Source organism: Phascolarctos cinereus, unplaced genomic scaffold (assembly GCF_003287225.1).
Source record: "Phascolarctos cinereus isolate Bilbo 61053 unplaced genomic scaffold, phaCin_HiC Scaffold_5;HRSCAF=322, whole genome shotgun sequence".
In the NCBI taxonomy this organism is placed as follows: domain Eukaryota; kingdom Metazoa; phylum Chordata; class Mammalia; order Diprotodontia; family Phascolarctidae; genus Phascolarctos; species Phascolarctos cinereus.
This window is the reverse complement of record NW_027555958.1, coordinates 348,953,446-348,975,837: the sequence shown is the minus strand read 5'-3', so window position 1 is coordinate 348,975,837 and position 22,392 is coordinate 348,953,446. Positions and strand designations below refer to the sequence as shown.

At 37.5% G+C, this 22,392-nt stretch overlaps 1 protein-coding gene across 6 annotated transcripts in view; it reads right to left on the bottom strand.

Moving 5' to 3' along the window:
* The window catches only part of DRC8 (dynein regulatory complex subunit 8), a 105,682-nt gene that overhangs the window by 59,270 nt on the left and 24,020 nt on the right, over positions 1-22,392 (bottom strand). For all 6 annotated transcript variants that reach the window (XM_078156273.1, XM_020982103.2, XM_020982104.2 and 3 more), the window contains one exon: positions 6,089-6,173. In XM_078156273.1, the coding sequence (XP_078012399.1) occupies positions 6,089-6,171 (83 nt within the window). In that variant the 5' untranslated portion in view covers positions 6,172-6,173. The remainder of the gene's footprint in view (positions 1-6,088; positions 6,174-22,392) is intronic.

The window sequence follows — 22,392 nt, the reverse complement described above, 5'->3', positions numbered from 1 at the left end:
CCTTGGCAAGTCATTGAGCCTCTTGGAATCTCAGTTTCCTCATCTGTACAATGAATGATTTCTATCTCTGCAGTCCAATCCATTATCACTACAGTTCTATGTATCATCACAGCACATGGAATAGAACTGGCACTTACTAATAAGAAGTAATTATTCAATGCAGAAGGCCATACTACATACTCATTAGTTGCAGCTTCACACCCCAACAGGTGTCAGTGGATAGAACACTGTGCCTGGAGTCAAGAAAACCTAAGTTCAAATACAACCTCAGATACTTCCCAGCTGTGTGACCCTGGGCAAGTCATTTAACCTCTGTCTGCCTCAGTTTCTTCAGCTAAAAAATGGAGATAATAATCAAAGCATCCGCCTCACAGAGTTGTTGTATCAATATTGATAAAGTGCTTACTTAGCATAGTGCTTAGTACATAGTAGATGTTTAATAAATACCTGCTTCTTTTTCTCTTTTATTTCTCAACAAAGAATTGACTACTACCCCCCAATAGCATCCTTATTCCTAAAAAAACATCCTTCCTCCCTTCACCTATTGAATTTCTACTTATCACTGAAATCTCAGTCCAGTGCTGTATCCTACATGGCCCTCCCATTGTTAATCATCTCCCTCAGACCTCACAAAGCGCTACACTTATTTAATATTTAACATTAAGTCTCCATTGTGTACAAAGCACTATGCTGTGGGTTAAGGGAGACATAAAAGTTAGATGACAGAACCATTACCCACAAGAAGCTTATAGATCAATACGACACCAGCACAAGGAGCTGTTGTTCAGTCATTTCAGTTGTGTCTGACTCTTCATGATCCCATTTGGGGTTTTCTTGGCAAAGATTCTGGAATGGTTTGCCATTTCCTTCTACAGCTCATTTTACAGATAAGGAAACTGAGGCAAACAAGTTTAAGTGATTTGCTCAGGATCACACAGCTACTAAGTGTCTGAAACTGTATTTGAACTCAGAAAGATGAGACTCAGAACTCTCTCCACAGCCCCACCTAGTTTTGTAAGGTCTGAGGGAGATGGTTAACAATGGGAGGGGTCAACTATGCCCAAAGGGCTATAAAACTGTGCATGCCCTTTAATCTCACAATACTACTTCTAGGGCTGTATCCCAAAGAGATCCTAAAAATGGGAAAAAGTGGGGCAGCTAGGTGGCGCAGTGGATAGAACACCAGCCCTCGATTCAGGAGGACCTGAGTTCAAAACCGGACTCAGAGACATGACACTCACTATCTGTGTGACTCTGGGCAAGTCACTTAACCCCAACTGCCTCAAAAAAAAAATGGGTAAAGTACCCACATGTATAAAAATATTTGTAGCAGTGCTTCTGGTGGTGGCAAAGAATTGGAAATTGAGGGGATGTTCATCAACTAGGAAATGGTTGAACAAGTTGTGGTACATGAATGTAATGGAATACTATTGTTCCATAAGAAATGATGAGCAGGCAGACTTTAGAAAAACCTGGAAAGACTTATATGAACTGATACTTACTGAAGTGAGCAGAACCAGGAAAACATTGTACATAGTAACAGCCACATTGTGCAATGATCAACTTTGATAGACTTAGCTCTTTTCAGCAATGCAATGATCTAAGACAATTCCAAAAGACTAAAGATGGAAAATGTATCCACATCCAGAGAAAGAACTATAGAGTCTGAATGAAGTTCAAGGCATACTATTTTCTCTCTTTTTTGTTTGTTTTTTCTTTCTTGTGGTTTTTCCCCTTGGTTCTGATTTTTCTTTATAACATGACTAATGTGGAAATAAGTTTAATATGATTGTACATGCACAGCCTATACCAGATTACATGCTGTCTTGGGGAGAGAGGGGGGTGGAATTTAGAACTCAAAATCTTATAAAAGTGAATGTTGAAAACTAAGAATAAATAAATAAACAATGGAAGGGTTCAGGAAAGGTTTTATGGAGGATACATCAGGAAGAATACAAGCAAAAGCATGAAAACCTTTACTCAGGAGGCAATAAAGAACTACTAAATATTTTTAGGTGAAGGAGTAACATGACCAGATAGATATATGCACAAGAAAGATGGTTTCGGCAGTAGAATAAAGGATGGATTTGAGAGGGGAAAAAAGGGGAGGCAGTAATACCTGTAAGAAAGGTACTGTATTAATCCATCTGTATGATAATGATGGACCTGCATTATAGCTGTGATGGTGAGAAAAGAGAGGACACAGATCTGAGAGCTGCTATGGAGGTAGAACTGACAGGCTCTGGTAATTGCTGGGATATTAAAGATGAGGGAGAAGGAAAAGCCAAAGATAATCTTAAGGTTACAAACATGGAAGAAAATAGATCAATAGTGGTGGCCACAAATATATGGTGAAATGAGGAGAGATAGGTTTAGAAGGGGATGGATAAGGAGCTCATTTTGGGATATTTCAGTTTAAGGTACTAATAGTACATCCAGATGGAGATGTAGCTAGTTGGAAAAGTGGATCTGAAGCCTACAAAAGGTAAAGACTAGAGAATATATTTGGGAGATATTTGCAAAGAGTTGATGGCTGGCTCCATGGAATTAAATTCAACTATAAAAGATTAATAAAACAGACAAGACAAGGGAGAATCAGAAATAACAGAACTCAATAAATAACCCAATGTTTGATAAAGTGGAAAACATAAGTTATCTAGGAAAAAAACTCCTTATTTGATTTGTTTTGTTTTTTGGCTAGGCAATGGGGTTAAGTGACTTGCCCAGAGTCACACAGCTAATGAGTGTTATATGTCTGAGGCTGGATTTGAACTCAGGTCCTCCTGACTCCAGGGCTGGTGCTTTATCCACTGTGCCATCTAGCTGCCCCAAACTCCTTATATGATGAAAACTGCTGGGAAAACTGGAAAGCAATCTGCCAGAAATTAGGCTTAGACCAAGACCTTATACCATATTCTAAAATATATTCTGAATAGATACATAACCTTAATATTAAAGCTCATACTATCAAAAAGTTAAAAGATCATGTATCTGTCACAGCTATGGATAAGAGATGTATCCTTAACCAAACAAAGGATAGAGGCAATTATAAAAGATAACTCTGATTTAGTGAAACTGAAAAGCTTCTGCACAGACAAAATTAACGCACCTAGGATAAGAAAGGAAGTGTCAAATGGGGGAAAATCTTTGTATTAAATTTCTCTGGTAAGGGTTTGGTATCCAAGATATATAAACAATTAATAAATACATATGACTAACAGCCCTTCCCCAATGGATAAATGGTCAAAAGCCATGAACAAACAATTCTGAAAAGAACTGCAAAGTATTCACAACCATATAAAAGAATGTTCCAGATCACTAATAATAAGAGAAATACAAATCAAAACAATCCCTAAGTTTTACCTTACACCCTCCAAATTGGTGAAGAGAATAAAAATGGTAATAGTCAACATTGGAGGAGTTGTGGAAGGATAGGCACACTAATACATTGTTGATGAAGCTGTGAAATGGTACAACCATTTTGAAAACCAATTTGTAATTATGCAAATAAAGTGACTAAAATGTCCATACTCTTTGAACCAGAGACTCCCTTACTGGGTTTATATCCCAAGGAAGCCAAGAAGAAGAAAGTACCCATATAAAACAAAATATTTATAGCAGCACTTTTTACAATAGCAAAGAATTGGAAACAAAGGCCATTAATTGGGCAATGGATAAACAAACTGTGGTACTTAGATGTAATGGAATACTACTGTGCTATAAGAAATGATGTAAGCAATGAATACAGAGAATCAGGGAAAGATCTATATGAATTGATGCAGAGTGAAGTAAACAGAGTCAAGAAAACAATATACATAGTGATTACAACAATGTAAATGGAAAGAACTACCCATCAAAAAATAAAAAATGAATGTAAACAAAATTGCAAAGATCAAGCAGGTCAAGATGAAGAGATATGAGAAGACACTCCCAACTCACCCTTTTGTGGATGTAAGAGTTCTACAGTTGTTACACATTACACAGGTTTTCAGACTTTTTCAATGTACTGATCAACTATGCTGATTTTCTTTCCTCTCTTAAAAAAACAAACAACTATTTTTATATGGGATGGTTTTCTGGGAAGGAGTGGGGGAGAAATATTTAGGAAAACTATGATGAAGTAAAAAACAGAAGTTATCAATAAAAACTAATTAAAAAACACCAACTATCACTTATTAAGCTTCTACTATGTGCAAGGGAATGTGGCTACATGGATATTTTTTTAAATTCCCTGCCTTCAAGAAACTTACAGTCTACTAAGACGAAAGAGAAAAGAAGAGGCTGCTTTTGCTCATATTTGTATCACCAGTGCTTAGCACAACGCCTGATAGAGCATAAGTGTTTAAAATACCTGTTGACTTGGGCAACCCTTGGGCAACACTCTCATTAAAGGCTCAGGAAAGGATGAGGAACCAGCAAAGAAGACAGAAAAGGAGGCTAAGAGGAGAATCAGAAAAGCATCTGGAGACAAAAAAAAAAGGATTATCCTATAAAGTGAATGATTTAAGAAGACATATGAAGAAACATGTTACCTACTTACTGAAACAAAGGAAATGGATTCAAGATGCCAGTTAAGACATACTTTTTCTTGGACAAGGCCAATACATGAATCTGTTTTCCGTGATAATACATATTTGTTATAAGGAATTTGTTTTTCTTTTCTTTTCTTTTTCCATTGGGGGGGAAGGAAAGAAAATAAATGTTAATTTTTTTCCTTTATTTTTATGCTTGTTAATTGGAAAATTTTCTTTTAAAGCAGGAAGTGCTTTTAATAGTGTCAAAAACTCAGAAAAGACATGAAGTGCAAAACCTAAAAAATAGCTATTTGAAGAAGAAGTTTCCACTGAGCAATTGGAAAAGGTGCCCATTTGCAAGAGAGGTGAGGAAGTGGAGGCATTGGATATAAGGGCATCTTTTCAAGAAGTTTAACAATGAACAAAGATGGGACTGGAAGGATCAACAGAAGACTCTTTTTCTGTTTGAGGAGATCTGAGCATACTTAGAAACAAATGAGGTGGAGCTATGGAGGAGAGATTGAAGATGACTAAGAAAAAGGAGATGACGGCTAAAGCCAAGTCCTAGAGAAGGCAAAAGGAAATGGGACTGAAGTCACATGTGATAGTCTATCCTCTCTACACCACCCCTCCATTTGGTTAGGGTAGTTCTTAGCCCAAGGAGCTAAGGTTCAAGCCACCTAACTATGAACTGAATCATCCTAGAGGCCTATATTTATTTAGTTCCCTCATTAGCTAAAGGCATAAAAAGTCTTACCCATGTGGAGCTGACAGATGTCCCAAGGCTTCCTTAGTCACCACATCCTGCCTTGTTGACCAGAAAAGTACTATATCCTCTCTATACTGTGGCTAAGCAGACATCCTTTTGTTAACTGCTAAATGACCTATGAGTAACTCACTTTGTTCCAATATTTTACTTGAACTATCAGGGATCAGCCTCAGTCAGGCTCAGCTCATCTAAAGGTTGAGAAAACAGCCTTAGTGAGGGGAAAGGGGAGCATTTCTTTTTCTGTATCTGGAGGAAGATAAAGCAGATAATGATGCCGAGAAGTTCCAGGGAATAGAGGAAGGGGAGCTAAGGGAGTCTAGGTCAGGTCATATGGCCTTAGTCTTCTCAGGGATGCAGGTGGCAAGGTCATCTTCTATATGTGTGGGATGCTTGGGATGCGGTTGGTGGTGAACAGAGAACAAAAGACGTGCAAGTCTCGGTGAAAAATGAGATAAGGAGTTAACAAGGTTTGAGTAGAAAGACTATCTACTAACAGTGAGGACCCTGCTGAGGATATACAGTACAAATAATGGTAGTGGGTGAATGTTTATACTTCACCTCCCTCAGGTCCTTTTCATGGCTAAAATTCTATGGTTCTATGCATAAAAAATAGCACTAAGCAAGTATTCAATTTCTACCTTTTAATAAAGCCAACAGTGAAAAATTACTGCTATGGCATAACAAACCTTATATATTCTATGAATAAGGAAAAGGTTTCCTTATATTTTACTTGTTACTTAAAGTAATTTAGTGCTTAAACAGCATTCTATCTAATATAATTTTATGTAAGAAAAAATTTCCAAACCTAACATCCACGGTGTCATTGGATTCATGGTCAAACACCTCAAAAGCATCTTTTATTTTTTTCTGAATTTCTTGTAATCTCATTTCTGTAAAAGATAAAAACAACAAAAATAAATCTACATTAGCTATTTAATTCAAAATAGAATTTTCAATAGTCTATGAGAACTAAATAAATAAACACTGGCAAACTCAAAATACCCCTTCCTGATTTTCCCTAGTTTTTTTTTAAGGAGCGGTTTCAGGTACCATCTCCTATCAGAAGCCTTTCCCAATACCCCCCAAGTTGTATGTGTGTGTGTGTGTGTGTGTGTATGTGTGTGTGTATATGTGTGTATATATGTATATATACACGTGTGTATTCATATATGTATAAATCTACATATATGTGTATATGTATATGTATGTAGTGCTTAATAAATGTTTAGCGATTATCTCCAGTGCCTAGCATAGTCCCTTGAATGTGACAGGCACTTAATAAATTGAATTGAATCCCCAAGTTTCTCCCCTAAGTGCAATGCAAGGAGCACTCAATTTGGAGTCCAAGCTCTTCAACTTACTATTAAAATAAGTTACTTCATCTTTCTAGCAGAACAGGTCATTGGAAGTCATTGCCTACCAGCTGCTTGGAAATTCTCCAGGACTACTCTACTGAGTCTGCTGACAGGAAGGGACTAAACATTTATTAACTGCCTCCTAGAGCTTAGCAACCCTGTGAAGAAGGTAGAGAACTGAGCTCCTCCTATTTCTAAGGGGGGAGTAAGATGAGGATGAGAACTAGGAAGAGGAGCCACTCAAGAGGTAGGAGAACCAGAGATCAGGAGTAAGCAGGGAATCACTGTTCTGTTGTACCCTGGGCCCTGGGCCCTCCCTGGGTGGCTGCCTCACTAGAGACTGCAAGCAGAAGAGTGAGAGACCAGGACAGCAGAAACCATGGAAAGAAGTCCCCATGGAAACAGGAGCAGAACTTTAGCAATGATGTCATCATGATGCCCCAGAATGGAGCCAAGCTGTGTGTCTAGACAGACTTTAGTTTTGCTGAACTTACTCAGAAGGGCAGATCCAAGATGGTGATTCCCTTCCCAACTCTCCCTTATACCTTCCTGAGAGAGCATATGCGTTCCAAAGCTTATCTCTGGATTTTTTTTTAATTTTTATAGGAATGAAAATAGTCTTTCAAGACAGTATTAAGATAAAGATGTGGTTAACCACTGCATTACTGATATGTATGTGTTTTGTTGCTAAAAGATAAGTGAGAGTGAGGCAATGGGTGGTGGGGTATACAGGGAGAGAGATAAATAGATTTTTATTACTGCTGGGACCTTTCTTGGCACAATGGGAGCTCAGAGACGAACAGAAGAGAAATTATTGATTTCTGTTTTTATAGCTTTCCCAAAGCAGAGAACAGCATGGATATGGAAGATCCTGGGCCCAAAATGAACCTAGCAGTTTGGGGAGAAGGGGAGGGAGAAAGTTGTGAGTGAGCTGTGAGCTGGTATTGGTAAGACGGCCACCTTAAGCTCTTCCTCTGCCAATTTTCTCTTTCCAATATTGGGGTTGAAACAAAAACTAAATTACTCCAAGGGGAGGATCTGAGATAGTTGACAATAAGAAGGAAGAAACTACCCACAAAAGAGTTGAGGAGGACAAGGAGGAGTAGGGGGAGGCATGCAAGAATGAATTGTTAATTCCCTTCTCACCAACACAATACCCTCTACCACATAAATATCACTGCTAGACAAAGCTCTGACCTTGTCGTCTTTCCCCCATTTCTTTTTTTTAATGAACAAGTGAAAAAAAGTATTTATTAAACACTCACTATATGCCAAGCGTTGTGCTCAGAGCTAGAATGACAAATTGAAAAAGATAGCTTCTGCTTTCAAGCTCACACTCTATGAGGAGGAAATAACTGAGAAAGTTCATCTTCAGGGCCAATTAAATACTTAGAAGCCTTAAGAGATCAGTGGAAGGGTAAGTGGCAAGTTCAGGGTGAGAAGATCTGGTAGATCTTCCTTTTCACAAGAAGGAAGAATCATAGATTTCCATTCATCCAAGCCATGTGAATGGTAAAGCAGCACAGCTGGTTTCTCAGGGTCCAAGACAGGAATTATGGCAAATAAAATTTAACTGAACTTTACAGAAGTAGAAAAGGTAATATCTACCTTTCTCTGATTAGCAAATGTGAACAATGTGTATGGTTGTTAAAAGTCTGCATTTCTTACTTACGCTCTTTTTTTTTCTTTTCTCAAAAAAACAAAATTTTTAACATTTGTCTTTAAAAAATTTTGAGTTCCAAATTCTCTCCCTCCCCTCCCTGTTCAGAAGGCAAGCAATTTGATATAGATTATATACACAGAGTCCTGCAAAACATTTCCATATTAAGCCATATTACAAAAGAATTTACTTATATTCTTTTAAGAGGAATTTAAAACATCAACATATAGAAAAGCCTAGAAAGTTTGCAAACAAAATGAGAAGGGGGAAAAAGGCCATAGATAGCCATGATATATAGCTTCAAATGAAGGGGGGGGAGGAAGGGAAAGAATAGTGTAGAGATTTCAAGGCAGGGTTAAATGGAATACTACCTCAAGCCAAATTCAACATCTGCAACCATTAATTAAGTCATCTCACTTTCTAGTTTCTTGTCTAGCTCTTCTCTCAACTCCTGTATTGCCTTTGGCTTTTGAAAAAGCAGAAAAATCTTCCACTCGATATCAATGTCCAGAGTCATGTTACCCAGTAAAGTTATTCTCTCTATGAACAAAATCCCTACTTTACAGCCATTTTCTTTCCAGTCTGCAATTCATTCATTCACTCATTCCTACCTTAGGGTGACAATCTGTATCATACTGTGCACACAAGTTTATCATTGGTTCAGTCCTTTGCTTGTCTAATCCCTTTGACACCAGCTTTTAATGCTGCTATTTTGTTTTCTGTCATCCAGAATGTGTACCACTTAATTCAGAGCATGTTCCCAACAGAAGGCCATGCCTCCTCTTACCCTTTCTCTTCCATTATCTCTGCAGAAGCCCTTTTATATACACAGTGTTGGGGTCTGATCCCTCATGGCTTTGTTGGGCCCACCTCCCAGAGTCATACATCTTGCTGGTTATTGGAAAGCCCTTGAAGTTCTACTTATAGTGTCTCCAACTCATCTCCAATCTTTCCAAGGGTTTGGAGGGAGAGTGACTCTGTCCTGGGTGTGTAACTCCTTGCCCTCCCCCAACCCAGGTTTTCTTATGTGTAAAACAAAGGATTTGGTCTAGATGATTTGCAAAGTCTCTTCCAGTTCTAAGACTAATTATAGTTCTGTCTCAATTAGTTTAGGAGTAATTCTGCTCCGAGCCAGAGGGTATTAAATTCTGTAAATATTTTCTGAGCACCTTCAGTGTGCCTAAGACTATTAGGCAATGTGGAAGATATCAATCTATGATATGATCCCTCCCCTCAATGAACTTAAAGCTTTATTGAGAGAAATAAGGCACTTATATATACAAGATGCCCCAAAAGTCCTAGAGCAGTTTTAAGCTTTAATAGCTTAATAGTATAAATATGTATAGATGTGTGTATGTATACACACACACATGAAAATGTGTACATATATCAGAGAATGAAAGAATATAATCAGATTCTAGGATGAGGACAGACAGTAAATGTAATGGGATTGGAAAAGAGAAGTTTCATATGAGCCTAGGTGAATTCTTTTACGTCTTATAGTTGCACAATTTCATAACTTAAATGTTGGTATTTCCTCATCATTTGTGTGGACGGGAAAGTTAGAAAATGGACAGTCAAGATACAGGACTTCAGGGTTAAATCGGGAGGAAATTGGATTAGAGTCCTCTAGCAAAAGAAGATTACAAAGAAGAACCTTTAAAGGTGCCAGGGTGGATGCTCTGTGGGTGGCTGATGGGAAGGCATGAACCAGAACCACTTGGGATAAGAGTCGATGGATCTGAAATCCACATTATTGGAGTCAATAGCCCCATCAGTGAGATCAAAGATCCATTTGTCAAAGTTTAGAGGTATTCACTACTAGGTCTGTATCCCAAAGAGATCATAAAAAGGGAAAGGAACCTACATGTACAAAAATATCTATAGCAGGGCACCTAGGTGGCGCAGTAGATAGAGCTCCAGCCTTGGAGTCAGGAGGACCTGAGTTTAAATCTGACCTGACACTTGACACTTAACTAGCTGTGTGACCCTACGCAAGTCACTTAACCCTGATTGCCTCACCAAAAAAGAAAATAAAATCACACTTTTGGGGCAACTAGGTGGTGCAGTGGATACAGCACTAACCCTAGAGTCAGGAGGACCTGAGTTCCAATTCGGCCTCAGACACATAATACTTCCTAGCTGTGTGACTCTGGGCAAATCACTTAACCCCAATTGCCTCACTTTAAAAACAACAACAACAACAACAACAACAAAATATAGCAGCTATTTTTGTGGTGGCAAAAAAACTGGAAATTGAGGGGATGCCCATCAATTAGGGAACAGCTGAACAAGTTGTGATCTGTGCATGAAATAGAATACTACTGTGCTATAAGAAATAAGTAGGCAGATTTTAGAAAAATCTGGACTTACATGAACTGATGCAAAGTGAAAAGAGTAGAACCAGAAGAATGTTGTACACAGTAATAGCAACATTGTGCAATAATGAATTATGAATGACTCAGCTCTTCTCAGCAACACAATGATCCAAGATAATTCCAAAGGACTCATGATGGAAAATGCTATCCACATCCAGAGAAAGAGCTTATGGAGTCCGAAGGCAGATCGAAGCATGCTCTTTTTTTCATGTTTTTTTTACTTTTGTTCTGTGTCTTCTTTTACAACATGACTAATATGGAAATATGTTTTACATGATTGCACATATATAATCTATATAAAATTGCTTACCCTTTTGGGGGGGGAGGGAAGGAGGGAGACAGAAAAATCTGGAACTCAAAATTTTTTTTAAATGAACATTAAAAATTTGCTTTACATGTAACTGGAAAAAATAAAACACTATTTTTAAAAAACCCATAAAGTTTGATTCAGTATACCTAGACATCTTACAATATTTTAAGCAGGACTTTATTGTTTCTCTTGAAGCAAGTAAAAATTAGTTTTTTGTCATTTTGTCATCGCACGTAGACACAAACTCTGGCACGCTCTATGTTACTGGAAAGACTCTGAGTATGAACCAGGTGAGAAACCTGGTGTCTACTACTAAAGGACCTGCAGAGGTCCTTTTGGCCATTTTCCCCTCTCGGATACTTTCTTTTCTTTGGAAACTCTCTCTTGGCTCTCCTTGTTTAACTGCTTCTTCTCAGTTTCCTTTGATGGGTCTATCTATAAAGTTTCCAACCTGGAGTCCCTTCTCTCTCTCCTCTCTCTCTCTCTCTCTCTCTCTCTCTCTCTCTCTCTCTCTCTCTCTCTCTCTCTCTCTCCTCTCTCTCTCCTCTGTCTCTCTCTTTTATTAGCTCACATGAATTTAATTATCATCTCTATGCTGAAGACTCCTGTGTCTACGTATTCAGTCCTAGTTTTTCTTATTAGCTCCAGTCCTGCAGAACCAGTTGCCCATCAAACATTTCAAACTGGATGTCCCACAGACATCTCAATTTCTGTCTTGTCAGAATTATCAATATGTCCAAAACAGAACTCATCATCTTTTCCCCTCAAACTTCCCCCTTTTCTAAACTTTAGAAAGTTTCTGTCAAAGCCACCACCATCCTTCCAGTTCCCCAGGTTGGCAGTGGTGGAGTCATCCTTGACTCTTCCCTCTTACCCCCAGATAGCCAATCATTTGCCAAATCTTGATTCTAACTTGACAACATCTCTTGCATCATTTCAATGCTTTCCTCTCTCAAAGCCACCAACCTAGTTCAGGATCTTATCACTTCTCATCTGAATTATTACAATACCCTAATTGATCTCCCTGCTCAAATCTCTTCTATCTTCACCTCATCCTATATACAGCAACAAGAATAATTTCCATAAAGTTGCAAGTCTTACCATGTTATTTGCCTACTCAATAAACCCTAATGGTTCCCAATGGTTCTTCTGGCTCAAATATAAACTCCTCTATTTGGCATTTAAAGCCCTTTACAATCTGGTTCCAGTTTACCATTCCAGTCGAATTACATATCATTCCTGTCCACACGCTCTCTGGTCCAGCCAAACTGACTTGGCTATCTCACTATTCCTTGTACCTAGCATCTCTGTGTTTTGGTACTAGCTATGCCCCATGCTAGGAATACACCTCTTTCTGATCCCAAACATTCAGGATCCCAAACATTCAGAATCCCTAATTTCTTTCAAGTCTAAGCTCAAGCATCACAACGCCATTTCTGATGCCCAAAGCTATTAGTGCCTTCTCCCACCCAAATGATCTTGTATGTATTTTGCATATACCTCTCTATATGTATGTACACGTTGTTTTCTCTGGCTAGACTCCTTGAATGTAAGTCTCCTGAACAGACTTTCACTTTTGTCTTTGTCTCCTGGCACACAGTAGGCACCTTTGTCCACCTGTTAATAAATATTATGATAAACTGATACTATAATAAATACTATATGATTATGTATGTTGGTCAATAAACATTTAAGTGCCTACTATGTGTCAGGCACTGTGCTAAGCACTGGGGATACAAAACCTGCCCTCAAGGAGCTCAAAAATAAATGTTTATTTATTGATTGTATCACCAGAAAGTTAGCCATCAAGTAATGTGTGGTTCTGGACCACAGCAATTCATGAAACCATCTAAGATGTAAAAAGATGGCAATATGTACCAGTAGCAAGAGCATCTATCCTAATTTAACCAGGGATCTTTTGAAATATAGACATGTTTTATTAATCCTATTTTTTCCAGTTAGTTATAACACAAAATTAATTCCTTGCTGTTAACTAATCAGTGCACAGCTTTATTTTTTGTTTTTTGAAGGGAAAAGGACAATTGCTAAAAATAAGGTAAAACACTGTCACATTATAAACCCTACACAGTCTTATAATTTGTCAATATAAGTCAATATAAGATGTGCCTTGTCCTTTAATGATGAGATTACAACATATTTCTGAAAGCAATCTACTTTATTATCATTTATTAGTAATAATATCTATATTGGCAAGCATTAAATAAAATGTATCCCTGACAAGGAAACATTTTGTTTGACAATGTCTTAACAATTCAACTGTAACTTTTAAAGGCAAACATTTGTTTCACTGGCAAACATTTCCAACAAAAAAAGTTTGTTTCATGTATAGTAGAAAAATAATATTTGCTTTGAAGTACTGAGGCCAATTGCTTATGCAATTGTTTCTTTAGACTGGATTGCTATGAATCAGCTCTCCAATTTGACCGGCCTGAACTATGATGGGCCAAAAAATTTGAGAGTACTGCAGTAGTTTCACAGGCAAAATGTCTGTGGAGGGAGGATAATTCAAAACATTTTTAAACCAAATTCAGTCTGGCCAAAATGCTTTTCAAAATGTTTTCATGTTCCTGCAATGGTCCAATTGTAACTGTACATACAACAAGGGGAAAAAAATGTACTAGCCTTGCATAATTTATTATAGAACCACACAGGAGAATGTTGCCTTTCCTGTAATTAATTAGTAATTGAAAGAGAAGCAACATTATCAAAAATCTTAAGACATATTCCATTTTCATTCTACTCCCCCTCTCCTAAGCCCTTCTGCCTATGCGTGGTTAATTTTATCTTACAACATTTCAGTATCATGGTACTTACTTTATATAAGTTTTTGTGTTCTTTGTGACTGAAAACATGGATCTAAAAAATAAATCTTCTCAGGTTGCCATATTAAAATCCCTGGTTGACAGTACTAAAATTTACAGGTCTTGGACAACACAGAGTGCTTCTCATCATGAAGTACACTACCCTCCTCAACCGCAGATTCATTCAACCCTCTTAATAAGCGCATACACACATACACACACACACACCCATGCATGTACGCGTGGGTGTGTGGGGGGGTGTGGGTGTGTGGGGGTGTGTGTGTGTGTAAAAAGGAACATTCAGGCTTTAATGCTGGTCCTTCATATTAATCATATACAGCTCCTAAGAATTTGTGAACCCAGCCTTGAACTAGATTTTTTTCATAAAACAACTACAAAATCATAATCGCTGCAACTGTTGAGAATATTTCTGGAAGACAACTTTGATTTATGTAAAACTTTTTAAAAAGAGTCCATAATTTACATGGATTAGAATTAGGCTGTTGTTTTTTAAATGCAATTTACTCTGACAGATAGAGTCATGTCAGTTTCAAAAGCATCTACAGAACTAGGAAACTGCAATTGCCTGGGAAAGAATTGGTTCCAAGAAGACAGACTGCCCTGCAGTATTCCAATAACAGAAAGAACCAATCTAAGGTAGATGTATACTATATACCCTCATGCTCCAAATCTAAAATGTCAATTATAAAAATACATTTTAACCAAATAGTATTAAAGAAGATGAACATTTTGGGCAGGGCAAAGAAATGGATCTGTTCCCAATAACACTGCAGATCACTGCTGCCCAAACGTTCCAGATGGTTAAGCCAGCAAGCAAAGCCAAAAACAAACGGAAGCATCACTTTCCTTTTTGAGCTGGTGATTTTTAAAATAAATGGCCCTGGCTTCTTTGTTTTCCTATATTTTTCATCATTAAAAAAAGAGATAAAAGGAAAATGGATCTACTTCTTGCCCAAATATAAAATTTGGACAAATTCTTCCTCCCTCAACTCACCTTGACTATTCCTACCATTTCACAGATTTCGTAAGACATGAATATTTTCATGTAAGCAAACTGATGATTTTTAGTTAGCTCTGCACAAAAAAGAATTACACTATCCAAACTGAATGAAAGCATAAAAGCAATCTGCCTTAATGGTTGCAAACGTTTGCAAAAAAATATTTATCTATTACATGGCTTCAAAATTAATATTTCTGTCCAACAATTGAAATAAATATTTGAAATCTGAAAACATTTGCTGAAAAAAAACAAATGTTTTCATCTGGAGGGGAGAAAAAGACTTAGGGGCTATTAGAATACAACAAAATAATTTGCTTTTGAAAATAATTATCTTTCAAAGAGATACATTTTTTTCCATGAGAAGTTTAATGGCTCTGGACAGAACATAAAAATGACAACCAAATTATCAAAATTATTCTGATAATCATTATTCTTACTTCTTTGTAAATATCAAAAGAGATAATATATGCAACTTTAAAGTACCATATAAATATTAGCTGTTATTATTATTATAATTATTAATGAATGTATAAGATACCTAGGTGGTATGATAGAGTGTTGGGCTTGAAGTCAGATGACCTGGGTTCAAATCCTGACTCAAACACTTACTTGCTGTGTAACCCTGGGCAAATCACTCAACTTCTCTCAACCTCAGATTCTTCATCTATAAAATGAGGCTCGGGTGGGGCTTAGATTTGAGGACTTGATGGACTCCAAGGTCCTTTCCAGATCTAACTATATGATTCCATGAAAGTTATGATGTTGTATGACACCTAGGTCAACCCCCTCTTTACCTAGAGACCCCAGAAGGTGCAACCCTAAGTTGAAGATACTCTATGGGTCTACATCCACATTTAAAAAAATTGCTTATGAGTCATTACCTACTGATTTACACTTTTTCTCTGGTCAGCCTGAGCATATATTAGTTCAAAGCAAAGGCATTTAATGAAAATATAGTAAGATTTACAATAAATCTAAGATATATTCTCCCACAAATATAAAGTCAGTCAGTCAATAAACATTTATTAAATAACGACTATTTGTCAGGTACTGTGCTAAGTGTTGGGGATACAAAAGGAGGTAAAGATAATCCCTGCCCTCAATCTAATTGGGGAGACACTAATCAAACAAATAAGTACAATCAAGTTACATGCAAGATAAATAGAAAATAATTAAAAGACAGAAGGCATTAGAATTAAGGGAAAGGCTTCCTGCAGAAGATGGGATTTTAATTAAACCATAAAAGAAGTCAAGGAAGCCAATGGGCAGAGAGATGAGGAAGGGAAGTATTCTAGGGATGACGGACAACCAGAGTAAAGGCTCAGAGCCAAGATATGGGAAGTCTTGTTTGAGGAACATCAAGGAGGTTAAGTGCCACTGGACCCAAGAGTCCATGACCAGAGGAGTGAGGTGTAAGCAGGCTGAAAAGACAAGTGGGGCCAAGTTATGAAGGGCTTCGAATGCCAAACAGAGCATTCCATATTTGATCCTGGAGGCAACGGGAAGCCCCACCATCAGTGGGGAGAATGAGCATGAAGAGAAATTATCCTTGAAGGGTCCACATGTGGGGAATATGTATGAAGGAGCAACTCTCAACTGGGATTCTGTAGGATACCCAGCTCCACATGCATGAGTGACATCACTGAAATGCTTAGACACAACAGTGTAATTCTTCATAAATTTTCAATAAGTGTCACCAAATCCTAGAAAAATCTTTAGTTCCTGGAGTTTCTTTACACATGGCCAACTATCTTCTCTGGATCAGTAATCTCTACCTATTGAGATACTAATGTACCTACCTGGAAGAGGTGCTGTCCTATCAGATTGGCCAACATGACAAAACAGGAAAATGATAAATGCTGGAGAAGATGTGGGAAAATTGGAACACTAATGCATTGTTGGTGGAGTTGTGAAATGATCCAACCATTTTGGAGAACAATTTGGAACTATGCCCAAAGGGCTATAAAAATGTGCATACCCTTTGACCCAGCAATAGCACTTCTAGGGCTATATCCCAAAGAGATCATACAAATGGAAAAAGGACCCACATGTACAAAAATATTCATAGCATCTCTTTTTGTGATGGCAAAGAATTGGAAATTGAGGGGATGCCCATCAATTGGGGAATGGCTGAACAAGTTGTGGTATATGAATGTAATGGAATACTATTGTGCTATAAGAAATGATGAACAGGCTGACTTCAGAAAAGCCTGGAAAGACTTGTATGGTCTGAAGCTGAGTGAAGTGAGCAGAACCAAGAGAATGTTGTACACAATAACAGCCATGTTGTACGATGACTAATATTGATAAACTTAATCCTTCTCAGCAATACAAGGATCCAAGACATCTCCAGAGGCCTCGTGATGGAAAATGCTATCCACGTCCAAAGAAAGAACTACGAAAGTTGAATCGCTATTATTTTTTTTCTCTTCTGTTAAGTTTTGTTTCCTCTTTCTGATGGTTCCTCCTATTGGTTTTAATTTTTACTTACAACTTCACTAATGTGAAAATATGTTTAATAGGAAGGCAAATGTATAGCCTATATCAGATTGTGCACTGTCTTGGGGAGGGTGGTGGGGAGGAAGGGGGAGAAAAATTTTAAACTCAAAAGCATATGGAAGTGATTGCTGATAAATCGAAATAAATTAATAAAAATTTTTTTAAAAAGAGGTGCTGTAAGTCTGGTAATTGTCAATTAATGGTTTCAGACTTCTTCAAGGTGATCTGAGTCTATCCTAAAGTCTTTCCAAGGCCTGTCCAAAGGCAATGAGGTCATCTAGGTAACATTTACAGGTAATTCATTTTTCCTACCACCTTCTATATATATTGTTGAAATATGGTCAGTGCCCTAGATATTCCTTGGGAAATGCATTCAAAATAGTAACAATCCTGCAGGGCAGATGAAAGCTATCTTCTCTTTATTTTCCTCTGCCTTGAGGATCTGGGAATATCCATTGTACAAGTCCAACACTGAAAACCACTGGCTACCCAACAAATGATCCAGGGCATCTTGAACTCATGGCATGGTATAGCTGTCTGCCTTAATTCTATTGTTTAGTGCCCAGTAATCTATATACATCTGGATCTTTCCAGCCTTATTTTGTCTCACTACTATGGGTAAAGCATATGAATTGTCATTCAACCCCGAATTATAGGCGGCTAGATTCCCAAGATAATCCATAAAAGTATATTTAAACCATGATATGACTGAAATATAGCACTTCACCAGACATCTACTGGCATTATACTAATTGTATCGAGTCCTAAAGACTGAAAAATACTTCTTTGATAAAATCCAGTATAATTCAAAAGACTGATATAACCATCTACAACGAAAAAACAAAGTGGATGAAAAATTCACATTCCCTACGTTTATAGTTAGGGGGAAGCCCACTAAGTAAGTTAATGGTTTATATACCTTGGACAGACACTAAATATGAACAATTAATTGAGCTTAAATTTGAGTAGGGAGAGATTGGCTGAAATTATACTGTGCTGCATTTTCAATGCTTCCAAGCTGCTTACCACTATAAAGGCTACTTTTTAATACCAGTATTTCCCCAGTGATGTTATACATCTGTAAATCATGGAACAACATGATCCTCAAAGAATCAAAACTATAGATGACCCAAAAGGCACTGAATAGTATGTGTAGGTAGGCTGCAATATATTCTACCAACAATGACTACACTAGAAGCAGCACCTCTCTGGAAAAGGACAAGAAGTGATCACATAGCAAGAGTAGGGGATAAGAGGTGAACAGCCCAAGACCTGAACTGGAACTCACATATATTAAAAGAACCATAGAAAGATCTTCTAGCATTTTGAATGGATCCTCTATAGATGATTTACCACAAAACTTCGGATAAAAATTAAAAAAAAAAAGATGAGAAAGCACAGAAGAGTTGTGATACGGGCTGATGGAAGAAATAAGAATAACATAAGAACAACATCAAGGATCCATTAAAATTTTGTATACTTTGCAGTGGAAAATAGTAGAAAACAATACTATTCAAATACTAATCATTAAGACAGGACAAATGTTTTGCTAAAGAAGGAAGGGCAGTAAGTACATGGAGATTTCTGTAGATTCTGAAAGGGACTTCTAAATACTTCCAAGAGGTGTGGAAGTTTTTGACACTAGCTTTTTACTATATATAATTTTACTTGAGCAAATATTTCTTTCCTTTTCTTCGAAACAGGTATATATCACTAGCTTTATTTTTAGCATTTATCAGTCACAATAGGGGTCACTCTAGGCCTCAATGTTGCCAGGTTCTTTGTGATACATACAGGCACACAAAATGAACATTATCACATCCCCACCCCTGATCTATGCTCATCTAAGTGATGCCTTCGTGGTTACCTTTTGGAGTTTGCTGACAGGTTTTTATCCACATGGAAATATGATCTAGTAAAGAGAATGATGGACCTAAAAGTTAGGAGAACTGGCTTCAGTTCTTGGCTTTGACACTAACTAATTAAATGACCCAGACAGGCCACTTAATTTCCTTATCTGTAAAATTAGGATAATAATACTTTATTACCTAGCTCACTGGGTTGTTATTTGTTAATCTTATAGCTCTACATAAATGTCAGCTATTATAAGAATTCCCAGCTCAGTTTCCTAATTCCTGTTACTATTCCCTACTCAACTTCTGGATCTCTTTTGCCCCAGTACCTAATTCTCCCTTGTTAAGGATTCAACCTAACATTCCTCCCCTCTCCACATATTCCTTTAGAATAGAATTTTCGACATATACTAGGCCTCTCAGAAATCTCTGGAGTCATCTGGATTTTACTTCAGAGGCAGGCTGGAATTGTACCACTACCAGAGACAGTCACAGTAGAGAAGGAGAGAGATTTTCACAATATAAATGAATAAGAGGCAGAAAAGAGAGGGGAAGTAGAAAATAACTAAAAAAAAGGACTTTTGTGTCTGTATAATAACAGACTGCCTCACAGTTAGGAACTTCAAGCAGAAGTAGCTATGACTTTCTTAAGTTTCTGTATGATCCCAAAAGCAGCAACAGTGGCAAAACATAACTATTAACATGGCAAAAATATTCTACATTTACATCCACATGGGAGAGGTAGTAGAAATCTATAAGAGGCTCTTTAAAATGTCTGCCACTATAAAAGTCACCCAGATAGAAGAGAAACAATCTAAGACAGGCTTCTGTATCAATAATTTCTATATTATACCTTCATGAGTCATTTCCATGTAAATGAGATGTGACCATATGCATAAGGAGTAACTCAAGGTTCAGACTCCATAATGAAATTAATTACTAAGTGGGTCTTTTCACAGATAATTTCCACCTCTTTATTTCTTTCAGGCATTGATCTATTCATTGGTTTAATGTAGCCATGGAACCCTACATAGACGAGACTAACACCTGCTCTCCAAATACCACAAAAATGTTGTGACCCTGTCGGTTATGGCAGTGCTAACTCTGTCCTCTAATGGCTGTCTGAGAAGTTGAGTAAGCCAACAGAAGAAGCCTTCTCTGAGTAGCTGAAATGGAAAATTGCTTATCAAGAGAGATCCGCAACAGAACTCATTATCTTTTGTTTCAAACCTACCCCTCTCCCAAATGTCCCTACTTTTGTCAAAAGCACTGCCATTCTTCAGTCGGCATTATCATCAACTCCCCATTCTCCTTCACCCTACACGTCTAAGCCACTGGCAAACTTTTTCATTTCTGCCTCCACATATCTTGCCTCCAAACCCTTCTCTCTATACCCACAGCCACCAACCTTCATTCAGGCCTTCATCATATCTTCCCTGGACCACTGCAATGGTCAGTTAGGAATCAGTCTCCCTGCCTCAAGCTCCTCTCCACTCCGTGATATCCTCTCCACAGCTATCAAAGTGATTTCTCTTAAGCTCTGATCTGACCCTGTTACCCCTCTACTCAACAAACTCCAGTAGCCTCCAGTGTAAAATATAAATGCCTTTGCCCTTAGCAGCCTTTCACAACCTGGTTCCAACCTAAATTTCCAGCATCATTGTATATATCTCCTCCTACAAGGTCCACCTAAACTTGCTTTCTCTTCCTCACCCATAGCACTCCATCTACTATCTTGATGCCTTCTCACTGGCTGTCCCCATGCCTGGAATTCATTATCTACTCACCTCTACCTCAAAGAACCCCTCACTTCCTTCAAGATGCAGCTAGAGTACCACTACTACACAAAGCCTTTCCTCCCTGACTGCCTTATATTCATTTTGTCTTTATTCTACATATTCATTTATATACATGTTGTCCTACCTAGTAGAATGGAAGTTCTTTGAGTGTAGGGATTGTTTCATTTTTTGTATTACTATCCTTAGCAACTAGCAAAGTGCTGGACACATAGTAGGAACTTAAATGCTTGTTGGCTGATTACTTAAGGACAGCTGAGTTAGACATCTTAACCCCACCTCCACCACTACCACGGTTCCAGGACTCTAAAGATTATAGCAACTCATTTGTATTCTATACTTTGCATACTAGGTCACTAAATTATGACATCCTAAACACGCCAGGTAAACCAGAAAGGTATCACTTCCATGGACCTATAAGATTAGCCAACCTAGCTATGAGCAATGAAAGAGAAGAGAAAAGTAGGGTGCACTGTATGTGCACCATTCCTTTGAAGAGGAAGAAAGCATTAAGAAATAATAATTCACATGTATAGAGTGCTTTAAAACTTACACAGTATTCTCCCTGTAATAACCCTACAAGGTAATAGAAGTATTATCTCCATTTTACAGATGAGGAAACTAAGATTCACAGAGATTAAATGATATAAGAAACATTGGGTCAAATAGTTCTTCCTGTTGGCCACCCACAATGGCTTGGTTGTCATCTAGAGTGAACCTGAAACGAGCAAGGAAGGCAATGTGATGCCAGCTGTTTATCTGCATGGAAAATTCATAGCTCTAGTGTTTGTAACTTGGTAAGTGATTATATTATCCAATGTGTACAAGGCAAGAAAGTTAGTTTCATTAAAAATAAATTGTAACCTTTTCAGTTTACAAAGTTTGCTTAAATTTGTACATAGATGGTACCTTATGTATTTCAATATTCAATATTTCTGTTTTATGATTTTTTTATTCTGTACTAAATTTTATACTTTTTGGATATTTTTCATTTCCAACTTTAGGAACATTTTCTTAAAAAATCATTTTCCTAATATTGTATACACAAGGTAGAAACTAATTAATTGCCTGGTGCTACATGAGAGGGCTAATGGTATAGTGGAAAAAGCACTTCAAAGGTGTTTGAAGTCGGGGGTCAAAGTTTCTGCTATTTGAGAGGCAACAATAATTACTAAGCACCTTCTATGAGCCTGACATTGTAGTAAGTACTAAGTAATATAAAGACAAACATGAAACAGCCCTTGTGTTCAAGGATCTTACATTGTATCAGTGAAAACATGTACACATATACATTTATAAAGTATACATAAAATAAATACAAAATAATTGGAGAAAGTAGGCACTAGCATCTGAGATCAGGAAAGGTGTCATGGAGCAGCCCAGTCTGAAGTGAACCTTTGCAGAAAACTAGGGGT